Source organism: Mus caroli, chromosome 10 (genome assembly GCF_900094665.2).
Source record: "Mus caroli chromosome 10, CAROLI_EIJ_v1.1, whole genome shotgun sequence".
NCBI classification, from domain to species: domain Eukaryota; kingdom Metazoa; phylum Chordata; class Mammalia; order Rodentia; family Muridae; genus Mus; species Mus caroli.
This window is the reverse complement of record NC_034579.1, coordinates 21,175,838-21,193,862: the sequence shown is the minus strand read 5'-3', so window position 1 is coordinate 21,193,862 and position 18,025 is coordinate 21,175,838. Positions and strand designations below refer to the sequence as shown.

The 18,025-nt window shown below is 43.8% G+C and overlaps 1 protein-coding gene across 5 annotated transcripts in view; it reads left to right on the top strand.

Moving 5' to 3' along the window:
• Akap7 (A-kinase anchoring protein 7) overlaps positions 1-17,682 on the top strand; it is a 121,307-nt gene extending 103,625 nt beyond the window's left edge. For 2 of the 5 annotated variants that reach the window (XM_021174351.2, XM_029482749.1), the window contains exon 8: positions 16,399-17,682. In XM_021174351.2, coding sequence (XP_021030010.1) covers positions 16,399-16,604 — 206 coding nt within the window. In that variant the 3' untranslated portion in view covers positions 16,605-17,682. Of the gene's footprint in view, positions 1-15,549 lie in introns of all 5 variants that reach the window. The other 3 variants (XM_021174352.2, XM_029482750.1, XR_003837806.1) reach the window with 2 other exon arrangements.
• The last annotated feature ends 343 nt before the right edge of the window (positions 17,683-18,025 follow it).

Below are 18,025 nucleotides of genomic sequence, written 5' to 3'. Positions count from 1 at the left end.
GGGAGCCAGTGGGAGCAGTGAGGAGCAGTGGGGAGCCAGTGGGAGCACTGAGGAGCAGTGAGGAACCCTGAGGGACAGTGGGGAGCAGCAAGGGACAGAAGGGGGTTGTGGGGGGACAGTAGAAGTCAGTGGGGAGCAGTGAGGAGCAGTGGGGGACAGCAAGGAGCAGTGAGGAGCAGTGAGGGGCAGTGAAGGGCAGTGGGGGGCATCAAGGAGAAGAAGGGGGCGGTGGGGGGCAGTAGAAGGTGGTGGGGAGCAGTGAGGAGCAGTAGGGGACAGCAAGGAGCAGTGAGGGGCAGTGGGGACAGTGGGGGAGGCATTGGGGGGCACTGAGGGGCAGTGTGGAGCAGTAGGAAGCAGAGGCAGGTGGCTGGTGCAGCGGAGATGGGGACAGTGACCAAATTGCTCTGTCCCCTTAGTGAAAATTTCATTTAATCTCTAGCCGTCCTCCTGGGAGGACCTAACAGGTGCATCTGGCCAACGGGTAAATTTGTGAGCCTCAGCCTTTGTATCACCAATCTTAATGAGGAGGGGTAGGGTTGAAGCTGAGAGACCACAGCTTAATAACAGACCCATACTTGTTGTCTATGTTTTAATAACATCTATGTTTTTCTTTGTTCTAAGACGAACATTTAGTTTATGCTAATTTGTAGTCCTTATTTCTTTGGAGACTAAAGTACGAGTCATATTAAACAATGATGTGAGCTTTTTAAGAAAGTTGTAAAATTTGTAGTTTGAATAAAAACGTTTCAAAGTCTACAAAAATGTGACTGTTTCAAAATAGGCATGATATATGGAAATTCAAATTAGTTAATGTTTCTAAGGAAAAGCCTAATTTGCATATATTTAACAAACTTAAGATGCACAGATTATTACATATTTTTTAGTTAACGGACTGAATTGTGGGTTTAGTTACAGCACTGGTGTATGTGTGTATGTCTGTTGTTCATATTCACCCCATTTCCCCCTCATTGGCTATCTCCGCTGGTCCTCTTTCTTCCCCTTCATGAAGAGAACAAATTACTTAAAAGCTAGTTTGTCATAGGTTCGTAAGTACTATTTTTAAATGCCTTATGCACACGCTATAGTCTTGTTTATGCTGTTTGGAGGGAATGGTGGATAGCCCTTAAACTAGTCCCTGTATTTTGTATTAAGGATACAGCTACTAGCCCCTGCTGCGGGGACCAGCTAGTGAGCAGGTGGGTACTTAGGCCTATGGCCAGTGCAGATCAGCACTGAGAACAATAGACTGCCCTTTGTCAGGGCTAAAGGAACTGAAGGCTCATGGCAGGGCCTAAGGCAGCATTGGCTAAAATAGCTAAAAGTCTGAGGCATTCTGGGAGGTGCCTGGGAACCAGTTAGAGTAAAACCAGAAGGGACAATGAGGAGCTAACATATCAAGACAGCATCTTACTGAAAATGGAAGATCTATGAGAAGACTCATTGGCTGATGAGCACAAACAAGACAGCCTGCCTGAACATTGTCGGCACTCTACCTCTCCCTAAGTTCAGTCATGTGCACACATGTGTGTCCATTTGTGTGCTCATGTGTGTCCACATGTATGTGTGATGGCTTTTTTTTTTCTTTTTAAGACAGGGTTCCTACCTTGGGGCTCATTCAGTGTAGCAAGATTGAATGGCCACCTAGCCGCCGCAGGAGTCTTGCCTGTCTGTTTCTGTGTCTCCAGTGCTGAGATCATCAATGTGTGCAGCTTCCTCGGCACTTTTGTGTGGGTTCTGGGGGTTGAACTAAGCTCCATGTGCTTGCGTGGAACCCACTAACCACTAACCACTTACTTATGGTGAGTGGCCATATCCCCAGCCATTGCCTTCTCAGCTTTTGCTTGGCGTTGACCGTGGCTCCCAGTGGCTTCTCTGTTCTCACCCTTACTGGCCTCACTGGGTTATGGAGGTGGGACTTCCCTTGGCTCTGGGAAACAAAGAGTTCTTCTCTCATTCCCACATAGAAAATCAGGAGCTGCACCTGAATGGCCAGTGTGCCATTACTGCCCTCTCCTGCAGGGCTCCTGGAGAGCTATTGAGTGGTGCTGCTATGCTCCACAGGGTAACCTAGGTGAAGGTTTTAACAGCTCTGTAGGAGCTCTGTAGAAAGGGAGGGGAGCCAGAATACACAGGTAGAAGTGGAGTGAGCCTAATAATCTTGTTTGCTTAGTGAAAGGGTGGGAGGAAGGTATGGAAGGTGATTGGGAGGGATGTGACCTCAAGCCCTGTGCCGCTATGAGAAGCCTGATCCTGAATTCTCTTTGGGCTCCTGGCATAATCACTATACTGCTGTTTTCCTCTGAGTTTGAGGACACGAGGAATCCCATGGCTCCTTGATCCACCCCTCTATGACCTGGGCTCTTCCCTGGTCTTTACTTGTTTATTAAAATTTTCTTTTTATTGGTCCTGATTTTTTTCTTTTATTTCTAGGCTAACTCTACCACTGTGTTTTTATGCTAATAACGATATCAGATCTTTTGGGAATTTAGTAGAAAGGCAGGACTGCCTGGCAGGAAGCCTTGTGATAGAAGGTGTGTAACATTGCCAAGAAGATGAGAGAAAGCTGGGGTTACTCTGGTTGAATGGCTGTGGCATTTATCACGAATGCATGACCCCAGTCCTGCATAGTAGGCATGCTCTTGGGGGAGTTGCATGCAAACTGAACCTGATGGGCTTATTCTTACAATGCCGCATGTTTGAGTTTAGTGCATCTAGACACTGAAAACCATCTGTACCCTGCTATTCCCGATGCAGTTTGTTTATACGTCTGCTGGACACCTTTTGCAAGATGAATTAATTTACAGTACTTCTTCTCTAAACCACAGTGGGACATCCTTCGATTGTAAAGGAGTGTAGTTTAAGCTACACAGAACAATACAGAACATTGCTAGAAGCAGCTACACTCACTGCTACACTGCCTGTCCATGCAATAGAAACTTCTTGTTTGCAATTATTTCCATACCTTTTAGGACAACTTTTAAAGAGGATTTAAGAAATAGTGATGGCTCAGTGTACTGGTTAAGATGGCGTGCTGCTCTTGTGCAGGACCTGAGTTCAGTTTCTACCATTCAGGTTGGATAGCCTATAACTGTCTGTATGTCAGCTCATGTGAATCCCAAGTTCTCTTCTTGGCTCTGCAGGCACCTGCATTCAATACACCCTGCCCCCTCACATATGCACACGATTAAAAATAAACATCTTTTAAAACGACAGAAAAAAATGAAAGTGCTTACTGTTCAGTTGCCACCTTTTAAAAAAATAATCTGTATTTTCACAATCGCCCTACACTGCAGAGCTGCTGTTATCTGTACTGTGTAAAGAGTGGGGCAGAGGAAGGCCGAGTGGCTTTCACAGGGACCCAGGTATGCCATTCTGACCCTGTCACTTGAGAAAAGGCATAGACATATTTTATGATTATATGTCTCAGTGTAGAGTGAAAAGGACTATAGTATGTATAGTTGTATAAAGTACTAGATAGAGGCTAGCATTGTGGTACAGGGTCAAAAGTGTGATGTGTTAGAGCCATGCTGATCTGTATTGGAGTAACAGCTTTGGCAGGTTTTAGAAATGTAGAGCTAGGTTAGTCTCCTGGTTTCCAGATCCTTCTTTTGACATATGGATTGAGCTTTGGACTTACATGTGTGGGAGAAAGTCCACATACCAGGTACTTACTGTGAGGCAGGCTTATTAAGAGAGTTTCTGAACACAGTTACCAGGAGCAGGTTGTTGGAGAGCAGGGAAAGGAGGAACCCGGGTGTGGGTCAGCGGGTCCTAGAGGATGCTGTGATGGACTTGACTACTCCTGCTCGGCGCTTCAGGGAAGTGGCCAAACATCTGCAGTGAAGCCAGACTCTGGCTCATCCCATAAGGAGGAGCGATGGGCTGAGTTCATGTCATCTCTGGTCTCCTGTGCATGTTTCCAGCACCCCTGTCCCTATAGGAATCAAGTTTGTGGTCTACGCAGGAAGCCCTAACTGTCCCTCGCCCACTTGCTGCCGTCTGAGATGGCTTCTTGCTGATATTTGAATTGACTGGTAGCAGTTCTTCTATATAAGGAGACCAAGTTGTGCAGAAGCAAAGACTCGCTGATGGACCAGATGCATGTCCCTTTACACACCGCCTGTGCAGTGTTCAATAAAACGTACCTGCTAGTTTGATTTTCTGTGGGGGTGGGACGGGAATTCCTAATAGAAGTTTCTAGTAAATAGGTAGTCTTAAGACACTGAGAAAAGAAAGATCCATCCTAAGTTCCTTTCTTCAATCATATTTTTTCCTGAAGTTAAACACACAGAGTCACTGGCCTTCAGTTTCTCTAGGAGGCTGTGGCTCTGTTTCCTTCTTCATTTTCACTGTATTGCCCAGGGATGGGGTTTATCTTGACTTTGTTGGGCTGGTTGATCATCTTATTCCTTCGCTTTCTTCAGTGCCTCATGTTCATTATCACCCACCATTCCTGCTTGTTCAGTGTCCACTGGACACTGTCCAGGATTCATCAGGGTTTACAAGCAAGCATCGTGACCAAATTCTTGTTTACCCTGGTTTTCATGTTCAGATTTTGAACATGAAAGCAAAGATTTTTGCCATCAAAGCAAAACAGTGACACTTACTTAACCTATTTGGAGTTTAAACCTGAGAACTAGAGACGTTTGTAGTCTGAAACACTCTGCCCATTCATAAGAGCTTTACTTAGCCGGGCGTGGTGGTGTATACCTTTAATCCCAGCACTTGGAAGGCCGAGGCAGGCGGATTTCTGAGTTCAAGGCCAGCCTGGTCTACAGAGTTCTAGGACAGCCAGGGCTACATAGAGAAATCCTGTCTCAAAAGAACAAACAAACATATAAGAGCTTTTGTTTAGTTGACTGGGTTAAAGACAGCTAATATTGAATCATTAAAACTACTTCACTTTTTCTTAAAGTATGTTTTCAGGCTAGGAGTGTAGCTCAGTTGGTAGAGTACTTAGAATTTGTGAAGCTCTGGGTTTGATACCTGGTGTTGTGTAGGCTGAGCATGTTTGGCACATGCATGTAGTCCCAGTTATCTCCAGGTTTGGGGAAGGACGACCTGTTCAAGCTTGTCTTTAGATACATAGGGAGTTTGAGGGACACTAATATGCTAGGGACTCTGCTTAAAAAACAGAAACATGTACCCACACGCCTGCACATGCACACATGTATGAAGAGTTTGGGATGTTCCCACCTACTCGGTACTTATTTTGATATTTTAGTGCCCTTTCAAAGAGGTGTCTACTTATTTACAACGGAATTAAGATATCACTTAGTCAGTAGCAAATGTAGTGTTTTCTTATTAAAAGGTCTGTGAGAACCAAACTTACATAGCAATATTGTAAGAATTGAGTTAAATCTCAGCAGTTGAAATGAACTACCATTTGTTATAGATAAGCCTTTAAAATCTGTGGGTATCTTAGAACATGGAAGTTTAGCTTGATCTGCAAGGAAATAGAAGCCCTGCTCCCTCCTCAGCATGGCTGGGGGGTGGGGTGGGGGGATGGAGGGGTGGGGTGGGGTGGGGTGGGGGAAAGGGGCTTCCAACCTCACCATTCTCCTCCTTACCTCATTAGTCACCATACACTAGAGCAAGCCTGACATTAGCCACACAGGTCCCATCAGCAGCATGCCAGATAGTGTTATGTCATGCCAAGCTAGTCTACCTGGTCCACCTGGGAATACTGACTCAGTCTACAATCTGACGTGAGCACTCCCTCCTTCCACCCACACCACGCTTTGGGTATTTTACCCTAGACTCACCCATTTATTTATGTATTTATTCATTCATTTATCCTCCCCTTGCCCCTCCCTCCATTCCTTACAGTTCCCTCTCACCTCCCCTCTCTCCTAGAACCACTCCTCATTAGAGGTATGTCCCAGAATTTCCAGTTTACGAACCCAAGACTTTGTGCATATTAGGCAAGCACTCTGCTACCCGAGCCACATCCCAGTTGTCTATAATTTTTTTTAAGTAAAAAAACTGCTCACTCATTTAACATATGCAGGTGCTTTGTCTATATGCATGTCTGTCCCCCTTATATATGTATGTATGTATGTATGTATGCCTGATGTCTGAAGAGGCCAGAAGTGAATGTCACATGCTGTGGGACTGGGCTTCCAGAGGATTATGAGCTGTTGTGTGGATGGTGGGAATCGAACCTTGGTCTTCTGGAAGAACAGCTAGTGTTCTTTCCTGCTAAGCCACCTCTCTAGTCTGCCAGTCTTTATATGTGCATCCACTCTATATTCCTCTTTCCTTTGGAGTATGTAGGACATTTTATTTATTGTCATGCAGTCTTATTGAATTGTAGGTTTTGTGAATGTAGGGCCATGTTGAGTTTGTTTCTGTATTCTGTAGTCATAATGCAGGTGCTTATCACAGACAGGGTGCTTAGTTGATGTTTGTAGAAGGGAAGGTGGAAATATGGAAGAGAGAGAGGAAAGAGAAAAGAGAAGGCAGGGAAGGAGAGACAAGAGAAGGAAGGAATGGCAGGGCAAAGGAGGGAAGGAGGAATCTTGTGGCAGTCAGTCGAGTTACTTAGACGGTGAGTTTTCAGTGGAGAAGGAGGTTCCGTGAGTGAAAGCAGAACTTTCCTGTTCTCTAGTCGTTGGCAATTTCATGTTGACCTTCTTGGCTCCAGGGTGAGAGTTCTCAGGCTACCTCTCTGGGGTGGATGTTCAGGTGGACTAAGCTTCCGGTCTTTAGTGGGAGAACTCCGGATTCCCATCTCTGTGGCTGCAGAATCCAACAGGTGATTTGTAAACCCCTGGTGTCATTGTTTGTATATTAACACTCAACTCACTGTGCAAACCAAGTCAGTCATTATGCTTTATAATGCTGGAATCCCTCTGGATGGAGAGAGGAAGCTGTCCGTGTTATCACCATGCTGACCTGTGGAAATGTTCTCAGCCTGTCGTTCCTCCTGACCTGGGCGTGTCTGTATTGCTTATAATGAGCCAAAGTGGCAGCCATAGCTTAGGCTTTATGTTACTTGATTAGATTGGTTGGGAACGTGTACTTGGCTGGCCTACATTGGTGAGTACAGCATTTAGAATGGGAGAACCCTCCTTTCTGCTTGAACTAAGGCCTACTTTAGGATACAAGCTTAGGGGAGCATGTGCTGTCTGTCACGAGCAGGTGTTTTAGTGAAATGGCTGAGAACTCAGAAGTCAGCTATCATGTCCAACGCTCTTAAACTATACGGCCAATCACATGGTCGTCATAATGCTAAGCATGGTTTCATTTCCAGCCTTCATGTTTTCTGAAGATCAAGAGATGATTTCTTGAAAATGTATGCGTATGACATCTCTTCATCCCCAAATATTTTTTCAATGATATTCACCCTTGTACTGATACGCCTGTGGACCCAGATTTGTATTAATAATATCTACTTCTTTTTTCCTGATTCATAATTATACATCTCAGTCAGACCCAGTGTAGTCTTCGTAGCCAATCACAGACATTAGATTCTCACATTCCAGCTAAAACAAAGCAGGAGCCGAACTGTCGTGAGGAAGCACCATGGTCTCCCCATTCGTGAGTGTAAGTGTAGTGTGGACTCATAGGCAGAGTCAACTGATAACACAGAGCCAATCCCAAAGAAAACACACTGCAGAGAGGCTGCCACCCCCTGGAAGCAGATTTCAACACCAGAGATAGTGACCACCTGTCAGCCTCACAGTGGTGCCAAGGTAGTTTGTACTCTTTGAGCAGACTGAGTGGATGGTATGTCTGATACAGAGAAAGGAAAAAGAGAAATGGTCTGTTTGGCTCCTATCCACACTCACAAGTCGCTTCAGTCAATTTTATGGAAAATATTGTGATACTGAGTACAACAGAAAACTGTGATTCACTAGAAAAGCAACCGAGAGGCAGGCCTGCGGTCCTGAGCTTGCACGAGCTGCAGTTGGGGTATATCTTAAAATACTGAGGAGCCAAGAAGTCATCCTTATGGACCGCCACAGGCTAATGGCAGAGTGACGAACAGGAACAGGCTTATCAGGGAGCACTGTGATAACCCCCACAGAGGCAATACTGGGAAAACAAGGCTGTTCCCATTAGCATTTTAAACAGTGAAGTCTACCTTACATGCAGTAAGTCTGCTCTTATTCATATTTAGTTCTGTGAGCTTTTATGAACACCAGAGTCATAATAACCAAAGTAGATCAGAAACAGCTCCATCATCCTCCAAAGTTCTTTCACATCCCTTCCTGTTCATCTGCCCACTCCCCCAAACCACTGCTCTGTTTCCCTTCTAGCTTTGTCCCTTTTCTGTAACAGCGAACATGAAATCACATAGCGTGTGTCCTCTTTGGTTTGGCCTCTGTTGCCTGATGCATCTTAGGATCTTAGGATGGTCTGTGCTGTATGTAGCACGTGTCAGTGCTTCCATCCCCTGGAGTGTTTTCACTGCGTGGACCTATCACAGCCTTTCAGTTCATCCATCGGATGGATGGAGGCTGCTTAGGTAGTTTCTAGTTTAAGGCACTTCTGAGTGGTGCTCCAGATATTGCTGTGAGCATATGCTTGCATTCACCTGTTTTCTAGTCAAGCTGGAGGTGAGATTGCTGGATAGCGTGGTGAGAGTATAGTCATCTATTCTAAGAATTTCCCACAACCCCCCAAAGTGGGATATTTGCCTCTCACCAGCAGTAGAAGACCTACTTGCTGGCTTCATCCTCCGCAACCCTCAGTGTTTTGTGTCCTTTTAATAGAGTCATGTGAATGGGTGAGTAGTGTCATCTCGCCATGACTATGACTTGTCTCTCTGCAGTGACTAGTGATATTGACTGTCTTTTGCCATGCCTGATAGCCATCTATCCATTTTTGCTGTTGTTCTGTTTTTGAAATAGGGTCACTTACATAGTTCTGGCTGTCCTGTGCATACCAGGCTGGCCTTGAACTCAGAGAGATCTGCCAGCCTCTATATCCTGAGTATGGGGATTAAAGGTGTGGGTCACCACATCTGACCTCCATACATGGCCACAGTTAAAAACAAAAGCCCTTTTCTACAGCAGACATAATTGGGTTTCTAGAACAGCACACATACATTTTGAAGTGAAGAGGAGATGCTGGAGGGTGCCTTGTTCAGATCTAAGGGAATGTTGCTCTTTTCATTCATTTCCTCCATTTGTCTTTCCAGCCCCAGCCTTTACAGTGTAACTCACACTGTCTCCTGACATTTAACCCTCCTGCCTCAGTCTTCCTGGTTCAGTAATACAGGCCTGGGACAGGCATGGGACATTCGTGCCTGACCATTTGAACAGTCTTGACTGCAGGCCTGTAAGGCCACACGGGAGTGTTGGGAAGCATCCCCAAAGTGGCTTTCCTGCCTGGTTTGCAGTCCTCAGTGACTGTGAGCAGGTATTTGTGGAGAGCTGCTGTCAGGCCCTCTAGGCTGCACACAGACACCTGCCACCTTCAGCTTGTTGGCTCCTGGCATGTTTCCTCGCACGCTCGGTCTCCTTGTGTCCCAAGGCCTCTCCTGCTTACATTTGACTCACTGGTTTCACCTTTGGAGAAAACACTCCAGTTTTTCCTAGTGGAGGTGGGGGATTTTTTTTTTCACACCAAGTATTGGCAAGTCACAGGTGGCTTCAGTTTAGTGTGTACAATACTGGCTATGGAAGCATCAAACCCATTGCCCTATTGAGCCTTTCCTCTGTGGGGTTTCTCCTAAGATCTTTCTAGCAAGTTGGCATCAGTAACTTCTTCTAGACTTGCCTTTTCCCAATTGCTGTTTCAGTGACTGGTGACTGGTTCTGTTTTGTTTTTGTTTCTTTGGGTTTTTGAGATAATGCCCGATCTTGAATTCACTGTGTAGCCAGTGATGATGACCTTGAACTCAGGCTCCTCCTACCTTCATCCCCCAAGTACTAGTTATTGGCATGGGCCACCCCAAATGTCAGTGGCTTTCAGTACTTACATTCCTCCCTGGGTACAGTGTTTTAATTGAGACTTTCTATTATCTGTCCTTTCCTTCCTTGCAATCACATTGGAAAGCCCCTCAGGTGTTGCGTCCCGGGGAATCTTGTCCTCATTTCTTCCTGTTTGTCCTTTAACATTTGTAATTTTCAGCATGTCATGGTATGATAGGGCCAAGTCTTCATACCAGTCTTCCTTTTGTGTGTGTGCCTTTTGAACGTTCATAAACCTCTTGGCTTTTCTTCTTTTGCATTTTCTCGTGATAATGCAAACAGAACATATAGGGCTTCTGGTATAATCTGATATGTTCTTTGTGTGGCATAGTGACAGCCAGGGAGCTGCTGCTACAGCCTCAGGGGCCAGAGAGGCTCTGCTTTCCCTAATGAGGCTTTTGACACTTGATGTGCAATGACAACTGCTGATGTTCTCAGGTATGAAGGCTCTCATTTTGATATGTGCCCTCACTACTGTGTGTGTGTTCCTCCCTCTATCATCTTTATATTTTCTGATTAAAAACTATATTACTATTATTGATTTATTCTTGTTGGTACAAATAAGCACTTAGATGTCGGCAGGACGTAGGAAGCTGGTGGCCATCTCTAGAGCCTTTCATGTGACATCAGATTTCGTTGGGTAATCTCAGCTCGTATGTTAAGCTCATCTGAACACCAAGATTCAAATTATCCTAGGAGTTCTAAAATTTTCTTACCACTACCGAGGAGGCTTTTTGTTGTTGTTTTGTTTTGTTTTAATGATTACAAAAAAAAGAGTAAACCTAGTCACTGACCTATATTGGTGCCAAAGAGCTCAGTAAATATAAAGAAATATATAGAATAATAGTACAGACCATGACTAAATCATGCCACACTTATAGCGAGTTGCTAACTCCTGATAGCTCATGTGAAGTTCATTGAGACATATTTTAAATGTTGTACCCTTTAGAATGTACTGTACTGAGTGGATTCGTTTTCATTTAGTGTTTGATATTTTAGGGTAAGCTTATTTGATAGCCCAGAGTGTTCTAAAACTCACCATAAAGTTCAGGCTACACTACTGCTGCATCCTTCTGTGTGCTAGGATCATTGGCATACGCCAACATACTTGGCTGTGTTTTGTAGTTTTAAAAGATTTTTCATTTCTTTTATATTTTTTAGTATCTTTCTAACACATTGTGGATCTGGGTGTAGCAGTTGATGCCTATAATTCCTGCTTTTGGAAGATTGAGACAGACGGGGATTATTGTCTGTTGTAGCTGTTGTAGGCTCGGCTATGAGTCCAGGCCATCCTAGGCTACAGAGGGAGACTCAGTCTCAAACACTACCACTAAAGACATCTTAGGGAGATTTTTCAAATACAGCATCAAAGGCGAAAGCTAGTCTCTTCAATAGGTATGAGAGTCAGCACACCGCATAAACCAAGAAAGGATACTTGAATTAAGAGCTTGATGTTTTTATTAGGAATATTTTTCTTTCTTTCTTTAAGTATCTTGTTGGAATCAAAAGAGAGTTGTGTGTATTGACATACAGTGCTGAGCTGCTGTTATTAATGAGGCACTGGGGGGAATGCCCTTTGTCTCTGAGGTCAGCGTGAGAGACTGCTGTCCTTATGCAGGTGTTAACCAGAGGGGAATTTCAGCACAACTTTAATCTGAAAATGTCTCTGTAAGTTGCACCAAGTCTACTGAAAACTAGGAGACACGTTCTCCCTGGAACAAAGATTCTGGTTTCTTAGACTATTGCATTCTTAGATCCCTGGATTCACATGTGTGTGCATACACACATATAAACATGTTTATAAGGTCTCATGTTCCCTAGGTGGCCCTAAGCTCCCTGTGTAGCCAGAGATGAGGTGATACTTCTCATCCTCCTGCCTGGGAACCTCTGTGCTGTTAGGATTATAGTCCTGTGCCACCACGCTCAGTTTGCTGTGGGGTAATACTAAGAGCCTGGGCGAGTTTACAGAGTTGATGTGGGGAAGCTGGAGGCCAGGTCAGATCTAGAAGACTTGTTCATTTGCTTACTTTTGATTGATTGGTGAAATAACTACTTATTGTGGTTTGTTAATTTATGATTGGTAGATATATTTTGTCTTGCCAGTCAGGTTCTTCAGTTAAAGGAGATGTAAAATTTTCATATAGGCATTTGAATTATTTTGGAATTCTCTGCTCTTATTTTAGATTTTAAATTTAAATCTCTGGCCATGGTGTACTATTTATATAGGATGATAATAACATTCAAAACTGTTGCTACAGCTTCCAAGGATTTCAACAAAAAATTCACTAGGCAAAAAAAAAAAAAAAAAAATTGAGCATTGTAATGAATAGACTGTGCCATATGTCAGCAGAGAGGAGGGTAAGAGAGATCAGTTATAGTTTTTTACCTCAAGCCTATGTTTATGTGAGGTACATGTGCATGTGGGTGGATGCATGTGTTCCTACATGCAAGTATATGTGCACACGTGTATGCATGCACATAGAGGCCGGATAGAGATGTTTCCTTGATCACACTCCACCTTATGTTTTGCGACAGTATTTGTCAGTGAATCTGGAGCCCCAGGGTTCTTCCCCCCACACCTCCCTCTCTGCTTCCCAGTGCCAGCATTGCAGCTGTGTACCACTGCACCCAGATTTTCATGTGTTTGCTGGTGGACCCAAGTGTAGGTCCCATGCTTGCATACGGGCATATTCCTGACTGAACCATGTTCCCAGCCAGCAGACTATGTCTTTATGAATTAATAAAAGAATGTCCATCATTTATAAAGGAATTAAAAAAGAAAGCCAGGAGGATCTTGGTTTATTCTCTGTGGTATTTCTATAGGCTGAGAGAATATAGACTATTTCTATAGGCATATAACAAGTACTTAGACTCTACTTCTATGCACATATAGTAAGCCCTTAGACTCTATTTCTATATGTACATAGTAAACCCTGAGACTCTGCTTCTATACGCATATTGTAAGTAAACACTTAGACTCTATTGTTAGGACACATTTGTGAGTAAGTGACAGAATGACCAAATGGGCACATACATGTGCTCTTCCCGCCGAGCAAGGCAAGAAGAGTTTCATGGAGTAGGTAAAATTTTAAAGGGAAGGGAAAGGGTGGGGCCATCTAGTAATAAGGAATGATCTTGACGCTCTAAGAATGTTAGAATTCCAACCAGGAATGATACAATAGTGGCTGTTTAGGCAAACTCAGGAACTTCTGAAATGTAAGCTTGCTTTCCTGGTAAGTAGAGGCTGGAAGGGATATTTTAATCTGATTTTTTAAATTAACAAATTGAATGTTTGTTTTGCTTGTTTGCTTTTTTGTTTCTTGTTTTTTTGGGGGGGGGGTTGTTTGTTTTGTTTTTCTTGAGACAGGGTCTCACTATGTAGCCTTGGCTGGCATGCAGCTTGGTCTGTAGATCAGGCTGTCCTCAAATTCACGGCGATCTGCCTGCCACCTGCCTCTGCTTCCTAGGTACTGTGATTAAGGTGTGCGCTGCCATGCCCAGTCTGAAAGGGACACTTTAGAGAAGTGAATCTAGAAGGCATTTTGTCAGGTGCCTGTAAGACAGGAGAAATTGTGGAGCACGCATTAATGGTGTTCTGCAGTGATGCAGGCTGATGATGGGCAGGAAAGTGTCAAAGGTAACTATGGTTGCAGTCTGATCGACATGGGTAATGGGAAAGTATGAACAAAACCAGGGTAACCAGAAGGAAGCTTTTCATTTCAGCCTCTCTCTTCAGGAAGAGCATCGGCCAGCACCTTCCCCTGTAACCCACACTAGCCTTGAACTTGCATCCTGAGTATGGAAATAGAATAGAACCAGAACCCCTGTGTATATCTTAACACAAGGACACTTCATTGACAGAAATAACAAGGCATATGATATTAGAACTGGGAGGGATTTTGGAGAATGAGTTATTAATGAAACTTAAGTTCAACCTTGTTATCTTACCCAGCGAGAAAGACTGGAGTTCTAGAACAGTCCATAAAATTATTGTCTCTGGCCTGGGTATAGAGCCTAGGTAGGAGATTTAGAAAGTCGTTTTAAAAGTCATGTTTTGAAAGGTCCTAAAATAGCCTCCCTTCATTTGCATCTCATTTTCTGTTTTAAATTTGAAGAGCCACTGTATAAGCAGTTGCTTGTAATGCATATAGAAATATCATCTATATGGAGGAAATATTGGGATATAAGACTGAGAGCACATAATTTAAATATTAGGTAACATTTCCATGCATTCTTACTAGGAAAAAATCTGAACTTTTGCCTAAAGTTATATTAGTAACAATTTTTTTTCTTGCTTTTCACAGTACCTGTTTAGTAAGGTCTCTGTAATTATCGCTGAGTCAAAGCTTACTCAATTCTGAACATGTTTTCTCTGCACATGTGCTTAAACTTCTGATCATGGTGTTTGCCACCTTTGAGGGGGAAGCGGTTGCTAAGGCATCTCTCTAGGTTGGTCTTAACCCACCCTCCCCCTTTCATTTGTGATGTTTGTCCCTGGCAAGGAGGGAGTGGCTACCCGAATGTGTGCTGCAGACAAACACCAGCGCTCTGAAGGTAGTCAGGGGCCAGGTCTCATCCTGGGCACACCTTTTGTTCTTCTAGCCCTGTTATAGATGAGGCTAGAAAATCACATCTGTGTTCCTGTTCACACCAATGGTATCCTGTCCTAGTCCTGAGCATGCAGGTGGAGCACTCACTGTCTTGGTCATCATGAGCCCTTGGCTTGTCCCGCCCCCACCGTGAGCTCATCTTACAGTGAGTGGGCAATTACTCTCTTCTCCACCTCCATCTCTCTGCCTTCCAGGCTGCAGGTCAATGGAGGGACATAGTGCAAGCGCCCTTTTGCCTTTCCCGTGGAGAGAGATCATTTGGAGTGTGGATGGGTGATGTGTAGCATAAGGACTCGGGAGGAGGAGAAGCTTTTATTCCCAGCCATGCTGACACCTGGGTCATCACCAGCGAGACAGGAAAATGACCCTTTGCTGTGACTTCTCAGAAGTTCCCACCAGGATCTTAACCCTTCTAGGAGAATTTCCTGTCTCTAAAATTACAGTGATAGCAATGAGATTTTAAAAACAGGATGTTAGCCCTGCAGTCCTTTTTAAAACCAGCTGCTACTGGCCATGATTACTACACCTGTCTTGGTGTGTGAGCGCTGGGAGTTTATCGACAATGATCTCTATGCCATGCATTTAAACATGAGTGAGCCTAACCTGTAAGATAACGGGGGCAGTCTTGATTTCCTGATAGCTAGCACTGGAAAGGGAGCAGCAGATGCAGAGCTCCTTGGTGAATTCATGTGCTCGAGACCCTAGGTGTGGGTACAGGCAGCTCCACAGCTGTCATAAGCCTTGGGTGAGAGGGGAGCGCAGAGCTATGTAGAAATGAAAGGCTGCGGCGGGTGTGTCGGGCTGCTTTTCAGCCTAGAGTCTGCAGGAATAGACAGGTTCCTGCTTGGACAAATGTCATAGGAAAACACAACCCAGTCTTGTTGGAATTATAGATCCCATTTGCCAGAGTGAAGGGCACTTGCTCTTTTAACTAGCTGAACTAGCTGGACTCTGGTGGCCTAGTTGCTATGGCAATACGAGCTCAGTGACCTCTCTTCTCTTGTGGAATGTAGGTGAGAAGGACCGAAGAGAGCCTGAGGATGCTGAACTGGTCAGGCTCAGTAAGAGGCTGGTGGAGAACGCCGTGCTCAAGGCTGTCCAGCAGTACCTAGAAGAGACGCAGAACAAAAAGCAGCCGGGGGAGGGGAACTCCACCAAAGCTGAGGAGGGAGATCGGAATGGTGATGGCAGTGATAACAACCGGAAGTGAGAGCTGAATCCGGTCCGCTGCCCCTCTGCTAGGTCGCAGACTAACTCGCAATGTGTCTTGTTCAAGCCCTGGAGATCACCTAATACTTCTGTGATTGATGTGATTGATGCGTTTGGTGTTGCTGCGACACAACAGAAAAGAATGGGGTGCTGGGACCAGCAGAAGAAATTAATTTACAGAAGAACAACACTAAGTCGGTGTGCCATCGACCACGCACAAGGGAGAGCGGGCTTTTCGGACCGCCTGCCTGACTCACAAGGCGGAGGGAGGGAAGGAGAGGACTTGCCACAGACAGAATACTGCCGTTTACATTGCTTCGATCCTTTGACTACTTTATCGGAGGCCAAAACTTGCACACAGCTATCAAGTGCTAAGTTCAGTTTGTCATTGTTGAAATGACCATTAGTATAGTGAGTCCACAATGTTTCCTGTTTGTCCCCTATGTGTTGTTTGTTACCACACAGTGATCTTTATTTACAGTAAATTAAGTTTCGTGTAAAGTATATATTTTTGGTAAAATGCAATCTTTTCTATGAAATGTGGGTGATGTTGTAAAGGTTTTTAAGCCTTATTTTGATAAGTCAATGTGCCATATTTAATGTACTTCATTGATATTTGTACTTTAAATGTATTATATAATTTTTCCCCTTAGGCAAGAAGCCAGTTGGAACCCAAGACTTAATTAATGAAGCTTTGCACCGAGAAAGGATGGAGCTGAAATCCAAAGTGAAACAGATAAAAGAACTTTTGTTAAAGCCTGAGACTCAGGCCAAGATTAGAAAGGAGCTTTTTGAAGGAAGAGTTTTTAATAATGCTAATCCAACAAGCAATGCTGATTTCAACCTGATTTTGCCATAGCTCTCCACTGTTGTTATGCCTGGTAAAATGTTTAAGAACTCTCAGCCCATTAAATAGCTCTTTGCTGAGTAAGCAGAGTGTTCTTACAGTTTCTACAAAGCCCACCAACCAACATTTGGTAAGGAATTAACAACTTCTTGCCAAAGAAAACATATTTTTGCCTTATCATGGTCATCATCACCATTATCACCATTATCACCATCATCACCATCGTCACCATCATCGTCATCACCATAAAGCTGAGTTTTAGAATGTTCGTTTTGGTATCTTTGACTCATTTTATAGAAATAACTTTTTAATTAGCTGTTGTAAGATGTTCCATGGGGTCCTTGCAGGTAATATTGTGCATATATATATATATATATATACATGTATGTGTGTATGTATATATATGCACACACTATGAAAAACACTATGAAAAATCCTTTACAGACAAAAACAACAAGAAAACAAAAATAAACCATCAACAGTATTCTAAGGGTCATCTGCCTCCTGTTGATGTGGCCCTTGTCACTTCAGAGGAAGCATTGTCCCGGCTTGTCCAGTGTCACAGTCCTTTTGCTGAGAGTTTGAATGCTTATTGATACCAGTACTTGAATGAACATCCGTAAGTGTAATCATTGTAGTCATGGGTTAAGAATGTTTTATAATATCTATATTATTATTTTTCACTGATAAAAGTACAGTTGCATTTTTTTTTTTAATTTCTTAGTGAAGAATGTTCAGGGCTCTTATTTCCTACTCTATGAAGATAAGCCCAAGGCTGTGTTCTTTATGATTTGAGTAGTTTGCACTGGTTCATTTGTAAATGAGCATTCTTGAGGTGTCCCCCGCCCCCCACGTGATGTTTATTTGTAACAGCTCTTTGGGTAGTTACTTTAAAATTGCTGCTACCGATAGATGATGGGGAAGGAAGTGGTTAGAGATTAAATATGTAATCATCTCACACACAGTCCAGTTTGCTCATGTATTCTGGTTATTTTTTCACTGGGTAGATGATACTACATTAATTCATGATGTATTCCTTTATACGGCCCTACGTTTTCATGCCCTGTAATAAAAGTATTCTTTCCCCTGTTGCTTTTCTTCTTCTTTTCTTTCCTCTGGAAACCACTGGGTTCTGGTTGGTGTTCCAAAGCCATGAGCAGGGACTCTGTGGTTTTAATGTTGCCTGACTTTGTGCTAAAGGAAGCATAGCGCTTCACCACTTTAGACTGTTGCATGATTTCAAAGCAGTCAACGTCAGACGCAAGTAACCGCAAGACAGAAAACTCAGAGATAACCCAAGTGGCGTCTACAAAATAACTAACCCTGTGTCCAGAGTAGCAAATACGAAGAGAGCAAATTCATCTGCGGGTGCACATCTGCTAGCTGCTGGCTGTGAACCCCCTCTGAGAAGCTGGCCGTGAACCAGGAACCCC